Raw genomic sequence first — 18,465 nt, 5'->3', positions numbered from 1 at the left:
CTCCTCTCACTCTAAGTAGGAAGACACATGTAATTACATTATTGAATCTAATAAATGTAACACAAAAGCAAAAATAGATGATAGATACAGTAGAGATCTATCCCTTGCAGCATTAATGGTTGAACATCTCTCAGATAAGTGAAATTACACTGCTTAGGTCTTGATGTTATGAAATAGGGCTATGTTAGGAACACTTCCAGAGTAATCTTTTTCTAGGAATATTATTGTGTTTGTGTGTGCGTGCGCACACGTGTGTGTGTGTTCTCACATGAACCCCGGACAATTGGCGCCATACATCAGCCTCCAGAGCTGGTGTGTATATGTGGGAATGTGTGTCTGTGTGTGTGTGTGTGTGTGTGTGTGTGTGTGTGTGTGTGTGTGTGTGTGTGTGTGTGTGTGTCTGTGTGTGTGTGTGTGTGTGTGTGCATATGTGTGTGTTCTCACATGAATCCCGGACAATTGGCGCCGTACGGCAGCCTCCAGAACTGGTGTAAATATGAGAATGTGTTTGTATTTGTATGTGTATTTTGAAAGCGCTTTGAGCCAACTTCTTAGTTGTGATATTGTGCTACTGTATATAAATGCATATTTGTTTATTGTATTGTATTACATAAACATAGAGAGAGAGCGAGAGAGATAATAAAAACATTTATTACAGAGAGAGAGAGGGAGAAAGAGAGAGAGAGAGAGAGAGAGAGAGAGAGAGAGAGAGAGAGAGAATAAAAAACAACAGGAGAGTGTGTAGGCCTGGATGATACATAAACCCATTAATGTCACCCAATATAGAGCAGGCCAGGCGTGCTGCATAGTGGATGAGGGGGGGGAGGGCCACATTGAGGTTAGTGGGTGGGGGCTCCCAAGGGGCTGTGCTGTGGGACCTCACTGTAGCCAATGTGGATATACACAGTCTGCTCAGGACCAACACTACAGCAGCCTACATGATGCTATGAATCAGGATATACAGCATACGTATACATCGAAAATGAGATTACACCCGTACCAAAGCGACAGTCCACGCGGGACACACCATATTTTGGTCTGCACAGTGAGTTGTTGTCTTTTTCTTTGTCTGTGTCTGCTCATACACTTGGATATCAACTACCTTACAGGTCGTATGAGTACGGTCTACTGCGACGCGTTGATTAGGTTGCAGTGATTAGGCATGCGGTGGTTGAGTAGTAGTTAATTGCTAAATTAATCATAATCTGTTGAATATCTCTGCAGAGTCCAATTAGGTGTGGGTCATGTATAATTGTGAATGTACATTTGCCTTGTTTAGTTTATTGCGATATACTGTATAGTTTCATTGTTTTCAAAGACTTAATTTTAGTTTGGTTTACCTGCATATCACAATCTAAAGCTGTTCAATATTCTGCAACATTATTTGTACATTATTTTAGTGATAACCACTAAATGTTGATTTGTTGGATTTTGCTGATCTGTTAAAAATGACATTAAATTGAATGTGAATAATAATGAACTGCTTGAGCAGGTGGTGACTCAGACCATTAGGCCATTGTACACCATTTTACCAATACAGAACATGTGGCTTATGAAAGCATTATTGCCAATGTAGTGACATGCTCAACCCATTTGTCAGTTTAGGTGCCACATCGGAAGCACCATAGCCCATGAAGGGAATAAGAAATAATAATAATATGATCATGGAGTGGAAGAAATAAGACCGCACAAACAGAAACAACCCCAGCAAAGAACACAGCACAGCCTATGAAGAGACTCTTATATCACATACCATGGATAACAAATAATGGAAATCTCTGACAGAGAGAAGGGATGTTCCGCATCCCCATGATACATCTATGGACTTATTTACATTTCACATCAATAAGCCACAACATAGTAGACATTGCACTAAGAGACACTGCAAAACCGGTGCAACGGTGCAAAATGCGAAATAAAGAGCAGCACCTGGAGCTCTGGCCCTAGTACTGAGACAAATGGGAAATGGTGCTGGTGCTGTCGCCGCTGTCGCTGTCCCCACTGCTGCTGCCCCTGAGAGAGGGAATGTGACGAATGACCCAGGGTGTCTAATCCAAGGACTTAAACCAATATGGAAGGGCAGATGATTCAGATCTATGTTAACGTGAATGGCAGCGACGATCAGCTGACGAACGCCTCATACGATTACAACTGGACGGTGGCGAGGGAGGGCGGTGGTGCTGCAAACGCGAGCGTGGATGCGGACGTGGACACCTATCAGTACTACATCATCAGCCTCTTCCTGTCCTGCCTCTACACGGTCTTCCTCTTCCCCATCGGCTTCATCGGGAACATCCTCATCCTGGTGGTGACCCTGAACCACCGCGACAAGATGACCATCCCCGACCTCTACTTCGTCAACCTGGCCGTGGCGGACCTCATACTGGTGGCCGACTCGCTCATCGAGGTCTTCAACCTCAACGAGAAGTACTACGACATCGCCATCCTCTGCACCTTCATGTCCCTTTTCCTGCAGGTCAGTACACTGAAAATAATGTAGTCCGCTTTTTAAAAAAAAACACTTGGGTCAATGTGTTCATTGACCTTGACCCTTGATCTTGACCTTTTGGGTCAAGTGTAAAAAACACGGCATGGTAACACGACATCACCATCCTCTGCGCCTTCATGACTTCTTGCAGGTGAGCAAATGAAATACCTATAGCCTCCTTCATGCAGGATTTTTAGCTGCCACTGTATTTTTTACTCTGACATTTCGGGTCAATGGGTCCTTTCACCTTGATCACTCACCTTAACCAATGTGTCCAATGTAATCTTTTACCTCAACATAAGGGTCTATCTGGGACACATGGTAAAAAAAAACTATAAGCACTCAGAGAGTGCAAAACTTCCCCAAGGCCATGGGGTTACACCCAATTTTATTTTCATTTCAAGTCTTTCTGCCTTGTTTTTGTGGAGTTGTGTTGTGTTCACCCCTATGCCGAAATGGTGAACAATCTTCAATTCGGATCACCACCAAAATTGAATCACTTGTTCCTCCACAAAATTTCATCAAAATCCCTTCATAACATTTTGAGTTATCGTGCTGACAACCAGACAGAAAAACAGACAGACAGACAAGCAAACCAACCTGACCAAAAACATAACCTCCTTGACGGAATTAAAGAAGGGACTATTAAAGGACATTTTTCCTCCCTTCTTGTCTGTGCTTATATGGTCCTGCTCCCAGGTGAAGCATTTGGACATATAATGCAGGCTTTAAACAGTTTTAATGACTCGCTAGCCTGTACTTAAGTAACAGATTAAGATTAAGACTAAGATTAAGACTAACAAATTAAGATTAAGATTCATAATTACCATTTTAGCAACAACAATCTTAAAATAGAGGCTCTGCATGAAAGGCTTAAACTAAGAGAACCTCTAAAAGAACAGGAGATAGGTAAAACTCAATTATTTAAATTGAGCAGATGTGTTAAGTAAGATTATAAAAATGGTGGACTGTTCCTTTACACAATTTTACAACATTTTCGTCTCGTCTCCTGCAGGTGAACATGTACAGTAGCATCTTCTTCCTGACATGGATGAGCTTCGACCGCTACGTGGCGTTAGCGGGCTCGATGAGCAGCAGCCCGTGCCTGCGCACCATGCAGTACGCCAAGCTGAGCTGCGGCCTGATCTGGATGGCCTCCATCTTGGCCACGTTGCTGCCCTTCACCATCGTGCAGACGCAGCACACTGGCGAGGTGTGTTGTAGTATAAACTGTGCTACCCATACTGCATTGCGGTGTGCTTATCTGAAAGGAGGAGATGCCGAAGCTGTATTCAACTTTGATGCAGTTTATTGACATTGACAAACCACAAGATTAAGAACTTATCGTCACGATGTGGGTGGTATTTTAACGCAGCGCATTTAAAGTCGACCACAAATGTGCACGTGACGATGAGCTCGCACCATTTTGATCTACTAGCACACCACATGTTAGGTGGGGGGGTTAGGGTTAGGGTTAGGGGGGGGGCAGGTGCGGAGGTGGAGCTAAAATGATGTGCAGTGCAAACTTGTATAGTATAGGGATGTGAGACAAGGCTTCTACACACACGTGAGTGAACTCTTGGCCAACCAGTCCAGGGGTGCGTCCCCTCAGAGGCGGTATGCAGGCCCTTGCAGAGGGGCATCAACGGGGATAAGCAAAAGCAAGAGTTGCAAGGTCCGTCTGCAGTCGCATTGATCCCGCGATAGTTTGGCACCATGTTGGTAAATCGGACAAGAAATCTAACTATCATGCAACCTATTCATCCAGAATACATTGCTGTCTACTTGCGCATGTAGCCGTTGCGGAATCTCGAGTAAGGCCAGTGCCATGGAATTGAGTTGTGACAACAGGGGCACAGGAAGTCCCTTGGTGACATGATTCATGTAGATTCAAATAATGTTTGGCAGTGGCTTTCTTTTCGATGGACTAACACAGAACCACTATATAATGATCAAAGATGACGTAAAAATGAATTAATGAATGAATTGCATTTACCTTTACTGTACTTTTTGTGTTCGACCTTAAAGGTTTTGAGGTTCGACCTCGTGTTAAAAGTTCCATGAGCCCCACCTTTTTGCAAAAATGCAACACAGAGGTCAATGGGATTGGCCTAACTCTTAGTTCCATAGCTCTGAGGAGATGTAGTGGTAGACTATGCTACCCCATTAAACGGTAGTCATATTCGACACAACGCAATGTCTGTATAGGACTGCAGACGCATGCAGTCAGCAATGCATTCTGGGCTGAAAATGTTGCATGATGGTTAGAAATTGTGTTCAAGTGTAAAGAGGATCCCGCACACTGTCCATTCCAACAGCAAGCTTAAATGAAAAGTTTAGGATCGGATGATTGAAATATTATATTAAAGTGATGGTTCGGAGTAGATTCACCCTAATGCCATATGAACCGTGTCATCCATCCAGTAGTCCACCCTTAGTGTTTTCTGGCTGGGGCGAACATTCTCAGAATTACCGAGTTATTGTATGTTTATTTCGAATAGTTTGGGGGGCATTCACAGTATTGCCAAACTTTACCCCGCAAAAATCACATGTCATGACACACTTTGGAAATAGTCCAGAATTTTATTATTATCAACACAAGCCGACTATATTCTGTCCTGCTACAGCTGCGCCAACATTACGTCATCTGACACAAGCCCGTAAAAGTCCTCAACAAAGTTCCAGACGAGAGAATTAAAAAAAGTTTTCATCGAATTGTGATTAAGGCTTATATTTTCACGGCAACACTTATTAATACTTAGATATTCCAAATGTTACCTACTATCAATTAGACAAGGATTTTCTTTATCAATACGGATGCTGAGTGCACTTTTCATTGTGCATAATGATGAGTTTCGTTCGACTTTTACGGGCATACGGAAGTAATGTCGGCGCAGCTGTAGCAGGACAGAATATATTCGACTTGTGTTGATAATAATACACTTCTGGACTATTTCCAAATTTCAAAATGCTTCGTTTTGTGAGTAGAGACCATATTTGTACTACAGTAGAAGTTTGGTGTCATGTCATGCGATTTTTGTGGGGTAAAGTTTGGAGATATTCCCGCCAAACTATTCGAAATAAACATACAATAACTCAGTAACTCTGCTAATGTTGCCCAAGCTAGAAAACACTAAGGATGGATGTCACGGTTTACATGGCATTAGGGTGAATCTACTCCGAAGCTTGCTGGTAGAATGGACAGTTTGCGGGATCCTTTTTACACTTGGTTGACAACCTCACTGGGGTAATATCCTACACACCTGTCTAATTATAGAGGTGTGCAAAAGCGTCCTTGTCAGAAATCACGCTCGACTTGATCAAATATAGTGCTGATGTCACAAAGAAACAACCGTGTCACATGGTCCTAAATACTTGCGGGATCAAAGTGTTTGCAGACGGACAATGCAATTCCTGCAGCTGCTTTACTCCATTGATGCTCATTGCAAAGGGCTGCATACCGCCTCCGCGGTGTCACAATTTTGAACTGGCTGACCAAAAGTTTACTGATGTTTGTGTAGATGCATGGCCCCAAACCCCTAAAAACGTAGTCAGTTCTGGGGTGCATTTCTCCGCAGCATCTTTGTCAACTAAGTTAACAATTCACTTGTTTGCAATGTAATTTCCCATTGGCAAACTAATAGATTGCTAAGTGGTTAGCAACGACACTTTTGAGAGACAAGGTGCAGGTTATCCTCAGTAAACAGTTCATTACATGGTATATACTTAGATTACCTGGGTGTCCATCTTGTCTGTGTTGTCCAAGGTGCACTTCTGCTTCGTCAACATAGCGGTTGCTAATGCTAAATCATTCAGAAGGGCTATGGGCAGCCTAACCAGAACTAGCAGACAGGAAATGCTGTGGGAGCATGAAAAATGCCAAAATGGGCAGGGTTAATGGGTAATAAGGTGGATATACATTCCTGGTAAATTATTAACGTATATACTTACCTGGGTGTCCGTCTCGTCTTTGTTGTACTTGTAGGTGCACTTCTGCTTCGCCAACGTGTTTGAGATCCAGTGGCTGGAGGTTACCATTGGCTTTGTGGTGCCCTTCAGCGTGATCGGCCTGTGCTACTCGCTCATCGTGCGCATCCTGATGCGCTCGCAGAAGCACCGCAGCCTTTGGGCACGCCGTCAGAAGGCGCTGCGCATGATCGTGGTGGTGGTGCTGGTCTTCTTCTTTTTTATTTATTCTTATTTTATTGATCAAAATATCCAATGTAATTCAATATTTTTCAATTTCAACTTAAGACGCCCCACTTTTGGGGGCAAAGTGGTTGGTGCCCCAGGCAGTGGTTGGTTCCCTAAGCACTCTGCATACTTTGCTTATGTCTAGCGCCGGCCCTGCACATTGCCCAAAACGTCGCCCTGTCTATCATCATCATATTAAATCCTTCCTTTTGCTGCATTGTTTAGGTGCTGGTCTTCTTCAGAAAATGAAGTATAGATATACTCACAATGAAACAATCAATAAATAAATACATGAATGAATAACATTTAAAAGGGGGAAAAAATAAGTATAGATGCACAGATTGACTGATTGTCTGTGATTGTCATGTATATACATTGTCTGTAATGTCAATATTGATCCATTCCATATTGTCATAAGTTGTACATATTGATCATTATTGTCATAAGTTGTACATATTGATCAATATTGTCATAACATACATAGGTCTTTTTCCTTTTTGCTGGATTGCTCCAGGTGCTGGTGTTCTCATAACATACAGTACATAAGTCCTCTTCCTTATTGTCGTAACATACATAAGTCCTCTTCCTTGTTGCTGCATTGATCCAGGTGCTGGTGTTCTTCATCTGCTGGCTTCCGGAGAACGTCTTCATCAGCATCCAGCTGCTGCAGGGCACGGCCAACCCGGCCAAGCGCAGCGCCATCACGCTGTGGCACGACTACCCTCTGACGGGCCACATCGTCAACCTGGCCGCCTTCTCCAACAGTTGCCTCAACCCCATCATCTACAGCTTCCTCGGGGAGACCTTTCGGGACAAGCTGCGCCTCTTCATCAAGCAGAAGGCCAACTGGTCCGTGCTGTACCGGCTCTGTCATCTGACGCTCGACCTGCACATACCTGTCCGGAGCGCGGAGGTGTCTGAGGTCTAGCATGTTCTCATTTTTTTTACGTAAACTACTCATGAGCAAGAGTGAAAGTCCCCATTGTCATTGTGACACAGCACACAGTACATTCCCCATCAGATACCACAGTTTCCTCAGGGAGACCTTTCGGTACAAGCTGTGACTCTTCATCAAGCAGAAGGCCAACTGGTGCTTTCTGTCCTTGGCTCTACCACCTCATGCTCAACTTGCATATTCCTTTCAGGAGCACCGACGTGCCTGAAGTCTGTTCATGAACAAGAAGTCCCATTGGGAAGTGCCATTGTCATTGTGACACATCATCACAGTGCACACCACGCGCAATCAAGCAAGCACAGTAAGGGAGAAGGTGGGGTGGGGATGGTACCAAGGACACCTGAACATCTTGGTGGGGAGCGCCACGGTATCTGAAGTCTAGCACATTTGATTTTTTTAATTTTCTACTCATGAGCAAGAGTGAAAGTCTCCATGGTCATTGGGACACAGCACAAAATGCATACCGTGATGGACACTGTACACCCTAGTGGCCTGGAGTAATGAGGTGGGGGGTACAGTGTTACCATGCTCACGATACCTCACGGAGGAGGATGGATTATTCACTCCCCCCCCCACCCACTTGATGTGTCAGGAGTCGAACAGGCAACCCTCGGCTACAAACCGGATTCTCCACCCCAGTGCTATTCAACCTATGCACCCAGAGGGCCAAATGGAAAAATCTCTGGTGACAACACAAAAAGTTCACTGAAGTACAATCAATTTGAAGTCAGTTTCTGGGCTGCAAGAAAATTTAAACAGGCCGTTTCTGGCCCATGGGCTGCAAGTTGAATAGGCCTGTTCTAATCGCTTACTGTACCTATGACTGCCCTGAGGGGATCTTTTACCAAAAAAAAAAGAAAAAAACTATTTTATGGTTGAACTGTGTTGGACTGTGTGAAATCTGTGTGCATGTCAAACTTATATAAAGACAAGGATAGTTTTCCACTGTCCACTTACGTTATGTACTGTGCACAACATTTCATACAAACATATCAACGCCTATAATATCCAGACAAATGATACAAAGGGTATGGCGAAGGGTATGTATCCATACAGTAGCTACGTACAGTATAACTCCTCTTTTAAAATAAGTTTTAGCTTTACATTTTGTTTTAGCTAGCCCAGAGATTATAGGATAGCCATTGGTTTTGTGAGGTTATCACATCAGAGTGAGTGACTTTCTGAACTGTGTATGACCCTGACTACAGCTAAACTGTTTGGTCCCTGATTATAGTCCGTTCAGGATGGAGCTTGAATATGGAGATTGGGACCCATGCACAAATGCAACATTTAAAAGGTAATTGGAATGGGCCAAATGGCGTTTGGCAAATGATAATTGAAAATTTAATTTTGCTATCACCTAAAAATGCTACACATGGGAACTTTAAATGAAGAAAACAAATGAGAGAGTGTATGTGAGTTGAAGAAGGGGCAGGTGGCAATAAAGGAATAAGAGAAGAGGAAATATGTCATTCAGAGATGACTCACAGGGATTTCCATTCACTTCACGTCTTTCCACTACAAACTGCGTAGGCCTATTACATGTTCAGATCTCGTTACACAATACTAAATATGTACGGTATTGTATTATTTATTGATTAAGTTCATATGATGTGCCCTGTCACTTATGTGCTTTATTTGATTTATTTAATCAGGGGCCATGTGCAAAGTACATTAGAACTTCGGGATATTTCTAGGCTATTTCAGACCAGAGTTCAGGTAACAAAGGTTAATGATATAGACACCAGACCATAAATAAATTAACGATTTTAATTGAGTAAATACTAGTTACAATGCCTTGGTGTCCAGTCAATTTCTGCTACTTGTATGTTAAAACATAACACAATAAATTAAGCACTCACCAGTCTACTGTCAGAACAATACTAGAATTACACAGTATACGCATTCACTGCCCACTGTTATACACATAAACAGTAGGCTATGTTTACAAAATTCAATGAACACCCTTGAAAAGCCGTTCAATGAACTAACATTGAGACTAGTTTGACTGCATGGTTGTCCAAAAGATGGATGATTATAAACTTGATGTTGGCTAGTGATGCTGGTGTCGTGTGAGATGTTTGTGTAAACGGCTGCGCGTCCTGCTGTGTATGGGAAATGCGGTAGGCTACTTACGCCAGATCTGTTTGTCCAGCTGGGAGCAACCAGCCTGGGAAACGAGCGCTGACCAATGTTTTGATAATCGCTAAGAAAAGCACAGACATGCGTGCAAACACTTCAAAACAACAAAACAACAATAACCCTGCTCAGATTCTGCTTGTGGTGCAGGTGCTGATGTGTTAAATCTCTCTGGGAAACCAATCTTGGTTTCTGATGTTTTTTTTTTATTATTATTCATTTATTTAAGTCACCATCTTCACTTTCATAATGTCTTTGTTTCCCTGTGAGTATTCATGCATACAAATTCTGTTATGACAGCCACACAGACTGACAAGGGGCGTTGCTAAGATGGTGTAGTAGGTCAGGGTGATTGATAACAGGGGCGTTGCTAAGATGCGTACCGTAAGGTGATTTGGGGGGCCTAGAGCAGCATGAGGGGGGCACAGAGGAGTATAGTATAGGTGTGCACTGCGCAATATAAAGGATAGGACACACAGTCAGCTTCAGCCAAGGCATTGTCAATGGACCCTTCCTCAGAACACTGACTCTCAGCTTCAAGGTGACTCACTCAAAGCAGTGCGGTACACAGCGGTACACAGTACGGCTAGTTAAAGCAAAAAAAGTTGGATATTTTTTATTGTTACTTTAGTCCGGCTCCCGTGTCACGGTCCCAGATCTTCAGGGGGCGTAAAAGGATATGATTGGGATTGGGGCCTGAAATTGTACAGTATTTAATGTGGTCTGACGTTGATAGCAGCTCTCTTATCTGAGAATATTTAATAGATTTAAGGTGACAGATAATAAGTGATTCACACTTGTAGGGTATTTAAAATATAAAAGGTAAAACGATGGATATACTGTATAGTGAAAATTATACTACTATAAATACTATACTTTTTTAAAGAAAAAGAAAGTTATAATGAGCACAATGTTCACACAACAGTAGTCCAAATACCTGTATTTGTTAAATGTTAATGTAAATTTCATGTGTAAAATATATTTATAAATTAAGCTCAAGCTCTCAGAAGTTTGTTGTCAAAGGAAGACACAGAAAATGGAAATGGATATCACATTCAGCTATAGATGAAGCGATTTGGATCTTGCTCGAATTTCTTGAGGTCAGAGTCTGTTTTATCAATAGGCATCGCAGACAATTAGGGCTCCACCAAAACTGTCCACCATAGAGTCCACCAAACAGTCACCCAAGCCATGCAAAATGCGGGCAAAAAATATTTTGCCTAGGGCCCCAACATGAATAGAAGTGCCACTGTTTGTGGTGACGTAAATGGAAATCAGCAATTTCTCTTCTTTATGTATGGCTTGAATTGTACTTGGTACTGGCACAGAGAGCATGGGATAGCAGAGGGGTATTTACAATATAGTTGATCTAGTTGATAACGTGCAACACTATCCCTATTGCCATGTCTATACCAGCGAGCACAGATATTACACTACACGACACTACGCTAGAGGGGTATATTAAGAAGCTGGTTCAGGAGTAAACCAGGTTAAGTGGTTAAGAGGTAAATCATCTAATAGAAGAGCCTGGAGTCCTAGGACCTAGGCCCCAGATCTGCGGTGCTCTGTCACTACACAAGACACAAGTCATTACAGCAGTTGGCACATGACAGCTGCTGGATGCTACTTAACCTGCCAGAGACTTAATGAATAACCTTAAGTACCACAATAGGGGAAGGGGAATGACATTAGGGCCCTGTAATTGCATTTGCACATTGAAGGCATGCATGACATGTTGAACACCTGTCAGCAGCTATATTTAATATGAAGCAAATTGGAATAAGCCAAGTAAGTCACGTTCACACTTTTTTAATTCTTCAACAGACACGTGGTAAAAATGTGTGTAGTTGTGAATGAGCATGGATTGTGAACGATATAAGATTAGGCTGATGTGGAGGGGACCACTGAAGAGTTGTGTTAGCCATTAGTAATGATTACTGAGTGGTGTTGATGGATTTGGGTTGTTCTGGATGGTCTGTCTCAGGCAGGACTGAAAACAGATCTAAGATGAGATTCGTACACTATCATCATCATCATCATCATCATCATCATCATCATCATCACCGGAAACAAAAACTACCATTGAAGATCTGCAGAGAAGCATATTGTGTGGCCTTGTGTGTGTGCGTGTGTGTGTGTGTGTGTGTGTGTGTGTGTGTGTGTGTGTGTGTGTGCAGCAGCGTCGAACAGGGGGGGGGGAACCCTGACTCATTCTTAGGGCCCAGCCCACCTGGGGGGCCCACCGGGGGCCCTCCAATGGAAAGTATTCTTCTTTTGTTTTTTTTTAAACATTATTTTTAAAATAATGTTAATACATGTTGGTAATTCATGTAGCCTAATTCCAATGTTTTCTGGAAATACATCTGTTGAATTGGATATCCTAACCTGCAAATAGGCTATTCCATATCAGACTCCCCCATAATCAGTAAGCATTGGTTTAGTCCGCCCTCTCGCGGACTTTTGATTGTACAATATGCGGAATCAACCCTCACTCACTTCAATATTAGGCATTTAACGCAGCAGCCGGTTAGCAATGAAAGACGTCTAAAACACCAGGCTTTCACAAAAAGAATAGAAAGGCAAGAGAGACAGGGGAAACCAAATGAAGGAAAGCAACTGCAGCTGATTTCTTGCAGAAAAGGTGAGCCCAAATGTCAAAATTGCAGCCTACACAGTAGGATAACTGGTTATTATCCCATTCCCATTCCGTGTGGTCTTCTGTGAAAGCCGAAGTCAAATGAAAAATCTAATTTTGTTGGCCATCATTGTGATAGAACCCATAGTTGTCTTTGATATATTCATAACAAGTGTCCCAAAAGTCCAACATGCTTTGATGTTGGTTCAAATAGGCTATCCAAATGATAGCAATGAATCCAACTCAATTTCAGAAAATGTCACAAACTTGAAGAGGCCCCCTGTCGCAGCAGGTGCAAATGTGAACTTGAGAGAAGGTTAGCCTATTTTAGCTAATTTCCTAGTCTTGGAGAAAAGCAGTTTCTCAACCGGGTTCAATCTGCCCTGGTCATCAAATTTGCAGATTGATTCTGTCCTCGTAACGATATGAATATCAATCGACGTCATGTTGATCAGTTGCCAATGTCAAGGTGGCGATGCGAACAGCTGTCAGTCTTGAACCTTCATTCTGCTTTTATTTTGCGGTCTCAACACTCTCAATAGGAAAGCTCTGGTTACTTGGCCATCTGACCATCTGACCGCCCGTTATAGCTGACGTGTGGTAAATGAATGACGAGATTTTGACGGGGCACCAGTCTGCGTTTTGAATGCTGCTGACGCCATTCTATCTGCGCAAAGCGGTTTGCTGTTGGAACTGTATTTTACATGTTATCCTATAGTAGAGCAAACATTATGCCTTGGTAACAAATGGGCCTGCGGCATTGTAATGAGGGAAATTCCTTAATAAAATGGCTGGGGAGAGGGAGGCCTGTCAGAGTGACTAGGGAAGATTGTACTGACAGTCCTCTCTACTCGCTCTCCGAGCGCTTGAAACTTAAATAACGATTCTCTGTGTCTATTCTGTTTTCAGGTGTTTCATATTACAAATGTTTAGGGTTTGAACCTAACATTTGCATAGCACAAGAAAACACAGAGTAGCCTACCTCCGTGAGCAGGTAGCCTATCTGCATTGAGTGCTCATGAAAATTACTACAAGGTAGGCTACTGTGAAATAGTTCCTGGCCAATTTAATTCTGAAATTATATGCAGTAGCCTAATAAATAATGATTTCAAAGAAATAAATATAACTTCGGGGTGCCCTGACTTTAAAAGGTTGAGAATAACGACATCAAATCCAAACAGCGATAGCCTACTTTTGTTCTTTACTCTGCTTTACAGCAGGTTTTAAGCGACATTTCGAAGTCAGCTTCTGCCAGTAGCCTAGGCTAAATCACAGCTGATTCTCTGTTCCTTGCTCTCCCAAACACTGATACGGGCAAACGTGACGTGCGTGCGGGGCAGTGCAAGTGAACGAATGTGTGCGCGAGCGCGTGTGTTTCTGTTCAGCGATGCACATTGAAGAAAGTTCAGTTCAACATATCAATGTCTCATGTGTCCATAGTGCACGAAATAGTAGGCTAAAAGCATTGAGAAGAGAGATGTAGGCCTACCAGTCTCTCCCCCTCACACCATAGTGATGAAGTGATTAAAAGTAATCCCTATGAATAGGCCTATGATAGCCTACTTTTCATAACTGGTACAGTAATGTGAAAGATTAAGACATTTTATATTTTTATTATGTCTATTATGTCATATGATTGAAGATGAGGATGATTCAAGTGAAGGAGAGGAAAACAGGGAGGCCCATGGAAGATGTTGTTCCTAGGGCCCCAAATTTGGTGCTACGCCCCTACTTGTCACAATATCCAACCTAATATCAAGGCTGTGAAGGCCTTTTTCTCAGTTTCAGTGTTAGCATAGTTACTGCACTTTGGCCTTGTAGGGCAGAATACTCAAGGTATTAGCATTTTTTTTTCTTAATGTGTATGCAGATGACGAGATGAGTTTGATAATGCAAAAGTATTTTTGTTGTTAGTTTTTTTATTTAATTCAAATTCATGACATGCTACCACAAATGGGTGCCTTTGTTAAATGGAATACAAGTCTGTGTGTATGTGTGTGTGAGATAGAAAGAGGGTATGTGTGTGATGCAAAGCAAACTCAAGACAGTGAGTAATGCTTCGTGCTCTTCATTCATGGTTGGTTACATCTCATATCAGAAGATTCAAGAGATTCAAGATTCAAGATTCAAGATTCAAGAATTTATTGTCATTGTCAAAAAGGCAACGAAATTGTGTTTGGGGTACAATACTTAGTAGTAGCAGGTTTCCAAGTAAAGTGCAAAACGAGGTAAAAGTGACACCAGTGCTTGACCCCCCCCAGCCCCCCCCCATCCCACTTAAAGTGCAGCAGAGATTAAGTGCATAATACAACACCCCCCCCCTCTCTCACACATGCACGCGCGCACACACGCACACACGCACACACACACACACACACACACACACACACACACACACACACACACACACACACACACACACACACACAGAATGTCCAAAGGATAGATGGATAACATTTAAGACAGTAATGTTCCTCAGCAGTCCTGCAAATTCAAAAGTCTAATGGCCTGGTGGTAAACGCTCTTGGCCAGTCTTTCGGTGCGGCTCTGAAGGGACCTGTACCTTCTACCTGAGGGTAGCTGTTGGAACAGATGGTAGGCAGGATGGTGGCTGTCACGCAGGATGTTATGCACTCTCCGTAGACAGCGTGTGGTGTAGATGGTACTAATCTCTGGGAGAGGCATTCCAGTGATTTTCCCTGCTGTTTTCACCACACGCTGGAGTGCCTGCTGATCTGCTTTGGAGGAGCTGGAGAACCACACTAGGAACCCATAGGTCAGAACACTGCTGATGGCACAGTTGTAAAAGTTCACCAGCAGTGGTCTGGGGATGTGGTAGCTCCTCAGCTTCCTCAGGTAGAAAAGGCGCTGCTGGGCCTTCCCAACAGCAGAGGCGATGTGGGTGCCCCAGGACAGGTCCTCCGCCAGGGTCACTCCCAGGAATTTAAAAGTCCTGACTCTCTCCACCTCCTCTGACCCGATGGAGAGGGGTTTGTGATGCTTCGGCTGCTTCTTTCTAAAGTCCACAATCATAGATTGAACCAGTTTCCTTGTCAGAGATTTAAAAAACGACAATGAATCAGGCCACTACTCATTTACAAACCCCAAATTGTTGCGAGATGTTCCTTCAGTGAACACAACACCACTGTATATGGACTCATTCACAACAACTGAAACGGACGTCGTTGAGAGCCGTGTCATCATCCCACCCCTGTGGTGCTTCCACCCTGGTCTGGAGGCCACAGATACCCTTTGCACAGTTACTGCTGTACGTCATGCTCCAACTCCCCCAGGTCATGCCATACCCCGTCAACTCTCCCACACCGCTGTTGGTGCAACGGAACTTGATATTGTTGGCAGCCGTGTCTTCCGTCTCTACTAGGGGATGTTCGACACGGAGACTGAAGGACTTGAGGTATCCTTTACTGCCACAATCCAAGGATTTTGTCCAGGTTCCCCATCTTTAAAAACATACCAGAGGATTAGGTAAAGTACGTGTAGGATTGAGTAGTGTTTTTGTGTCTTCACCCAACAGGTTAGACAGAATTGAGTAACACTTAAGTTAAATAGGGTCTAAATATAGGATTTCATATTGGCATGACTGGATTAATGTACAGATATGGCTAGATATGGCCAGGGGGCCCCCAGATTGCCCAAAGGGAAAAGCATCAAACACAAACAGGAAATTGGAGTGCTTCTGGGTCTTCATCTTTTTTCCTTGGTAATCACCTGTGTAGTGGCTCTCGAACTTGGTGCAGGTAGAGACATTTTGAGGCACTCAAGTTTACAATTTTTTACTTTTTTATTTGGCTACAATGACAACATTGTAGCCAAATAAAAAAGTTTAAAAAAAAACTGCAACCTTGAGTGCCTCAGCATTTATCTACCTGGGGAAAACATAAATATAATTGGAGAAATGTAACAAGATGTGGTATTGATAACTGAGTCTGCTGGGTAGAGTTTTAGTCCTCCTGGGTTGGAATTATAATGCAGTCTATGTAATTCCGTGGGGGCCTACAGCAACCTGTAGCATAGGGGCGCCGGGCCATCTTATTCCGGCCCTGCCAAAGAGAGACTTTGATGTCTATGACTGTTTTGTCACAATATATAATTCAGATTTTGGAATGTCATGACACCCAATGTCCACTTGACATTTCATAAACCTAATGTCAGCTTATAGCAATAGTCATAATAGTGTGTAATGTCATTCTTGTGACAGTTACATGTCCAGCCTTATGAGTAGACCCCTTCAGATAAAGTATTACCCCCAGAATAGCCCATGATGACTGCACTGTTATTAACACTACCTATTTCCACTGTATTGAATTTTGAACCATTATTGGGAGTCAGTGGGGAATCACTTAGTGATTGTCTTAGTGTAGGCAATGTATTCTGGACTTCAAATGTTGATGTTTTTGACCAGTCTCGTCACCTTATACAGTATATGGGACTCGTGGTCCAAAACCTACTCTGCTGTAGAAGATGTGATGGTTGTCTGGTCGTCGAAGTTGTCAACGTGTCTGCAGATAAGTCGGATGCCATTGAGTGCTGTATCATCTCCTATTCCCTGACTTTCTTCCACCTGTGCCAACAACCATGAAAAGCCAATATTATATGTACGTCGTCTTGGAATAGAATACAATAGAATTGAATGCCTTTTATTGTTATTATTCACATGTACAATATACTCTGAACACATGCACGATGATATCGTAGCATTTTACAACACAACATAGAAAAATAAAATAAATAAGTACTATTGTATCACCAATACAATGTACAGTAGCTCACCTTCAGACTGAAGCCAAATGCCCTGTAGTCTTTAGGACACATGACCATCGTGCCCCAATCGCCCCATGTGCCCCCATTGGAGACAGTCAGATCCTTATTTGAGACAGTGAAATCTCCCCCATTGGAGATCCCCTCAGCAGGGAAGGCCAATGGGACAATCACCAGCAAAACGAAAATCTGTGACATCCTTCCTCAGCTAGCAAAAAATGAACCTGAAATGGACACAAATTCACATACATGTGAATAAAGCTGATAAAGCAGCCATACGATTACAAAGCAATAGAAAGATTCTTTTGACATCCTTCCTCCACAAGCAAACTATGAACGCAGAGAAGACACATAATCACTTGCGTTTCATTACAAATGTTGCATTACATACACACTCCTGATAAAACATCCATAGGAATTCATATATTGAACAGGTTTTTTTGATCAAACTGTGACAAATACCAATACAGAGTTTTTAACTGGCAGTTACCTTCCTCCACAAGCAAAGTATGAATTTTGAATGATGAAGTCCTCTTCAACTTCTTAAGATCTTTGACAAAAGATGGCAGCGACATTACCTTTATATCCCTTGGTCGGGCACACAAAACTTGTTTAAGTAAATGCAGCTACTTCCAAGGAAAAGAATTGACAATGATCATATTATGTTGATCATGTTGTGGCTCGCCCCAGGGGTGCGTTAAGGCCACACTTCTCTACTCACTCTACACGTTCGACTGCGGCCCCACCCAAGCCGTGTTTACACTAGTCACTTGAGGTGACTCATATCCGATCTGACCCATCTGTCAGTTTCGTTTCGAAATGTGGACTTTAATCAATGAATCAGATCAGGGGCGTAGCACCAAATTTGGGGCCCTAGGAACAACATCTTCCATGGGCCCCCCCTACACACACTCCAAACTACTGTTTTCCTCTCCTTCACTTGAATCATCCTCATCTTCAAGCATATGACATAATAGACATAATACAAATATAAAATGTCTTAATCTTTCACATTACCAGTTATGAAAAGTAGGCTATCATATTCATAGGGATGACTTTTAATCACTTCATCACTATGGTGTGAAGGGGAGGAGAGAGACTGGTAAATCTCCCTTCACAATGCTTTTAGCCTACTATTTTGTGCACTATGGACACATGAGACATTGATATGTTGAACTGAACTTTCTTCAATGTGCATCGCTGAACAGAAACACACGCGCTCGCGCACACATTCGTTCACTTGCACTGCCCCGCACGCACGTCACGTTTGCCTGT

The 18,465-nt window shown here is 42.8% G+C and overlaps 2 protein-coding genes across 2 annotated transcripts; one reads left to right on the top strand and one right to left on the bottom strand.

Moving 5' to 3' along the window:
* Positions 1-2,071: 2,071 nt before the first annotated feature.
* gper1 (G protein-coupled estrogen receptor 1) lies at positions 2,072-7,678 on the top strand. The gene is made up of 4 exons (XM_063214636.1): positions 2,072-2,476; positions 3,504-3,701; positions 6,474-6,656; positions 7,290-7,678. The coding sequence occupies exons 1-4, from the start codon at positions 2,072-2,074 to the stop codon at positions 7,608-7,610; spliced, it is 1,107 nt and encodes a 368-aa protein (XP_063070706.1). The 3' UTR covers positions 7,611-7,678.
* A 7,890-nt stretch (positions 7,679-15,568) lies between these two features.
* Positions 15,569-17,759, bottom strand: LOC134464079 (vitelline membrane outer layer protein 1-like). The gene is made up of 4 exons (XM_063217523.1): positions 17,681-17,759; positions 17,203-17,414; positions 16,881-16,993; positions 15,569-15,872 (listed from the first exon to the last, which is right to left on the bottom strand). Exons 2-4 carry the CDS (start codon positions 17,386-17,388, stop codon positions 15,569-15,571), a joined length of 603 nt encoding a protein of 200 aa, XP_063073593.1. The 5' UTR covers positions 17,389-17,414; positions 17,681-17,759.
* Positions 17,760-18,465: the final 706 nt, after the last annotated feature.

The sequence above is a fragment of the Engraulis encrasicolus genome, chromosome 2, assembly GCF_034702125.1.
Source record: "Engraulis encrasicolus isolate BLACKSEA-1 chromosome 2, IST_EnEncr_1.0, whole genome shotgun sequence".
Taxonomy (NCBI): domain Eukaryota; kingdom Metazoa; phylum Chordata; class Actinopteri; order Clupeiformes; family Engraulidae; genus Engraulis; species Engraulis encrasicolus.
The sequence above is the reverse complement of the archived record's forward strand: the minus strand, read 5'-3'. Positions and strand labels throughout refer to the sequence as shown.

What these genes read in the sequence shown, in the direction of transcription:
- gper1 (XM_063214636.1), top strand. Translation starts at nt 2,072, where the DNA reads ATGGAAGGGCAGATGATTCAGATCTATGTTAACGTGAATGGCAGCGAC. An exon ending in TCATGTCCCTTTTCCTGCAG is followed by an intron (nt 2,477 to 3,503) that starts GTCAGTACACTG and finishes CGTCTCCTGCAG; the next exon opens with GTGAACATGTACAGTAGCAT. An exon ending in TGCGCATGATCGTGGTGGTG is followed by an intron (nt 6,657 to 7,289) that starts GTGCTGGTCTTC and finishes GCATTGATCCAG; the next exon opens with GTGCTGGTGTTCTTCATCTG.
- LOC134464079 (XM_063217523.1), bottom strand. Translation starts at nt 17,388, where the DNA reads ATGTCACAGATTTTCGTTTTGCTGGTGATTGTCCCATTGGCCTTCCCT. An exon ending in CATTTGGCTTCAGTCTGAAG is followed by an intron (nt 16,994 to 17,202) that starts GTGAGCTACTGT and finishes TTGTTGGCACAG; the next exon opens with GTGGAAGAAAGTCAGGGAAT. An exon ending in ATCACATCTTCTACAGCAGA is followed by an intron (nt 15,873 to 16,880) that starts GTAGGTTTTGGA and finishes ATGTTTTTAAAG; the next exon opens with ATGGGGAACCTGGACAAAAT.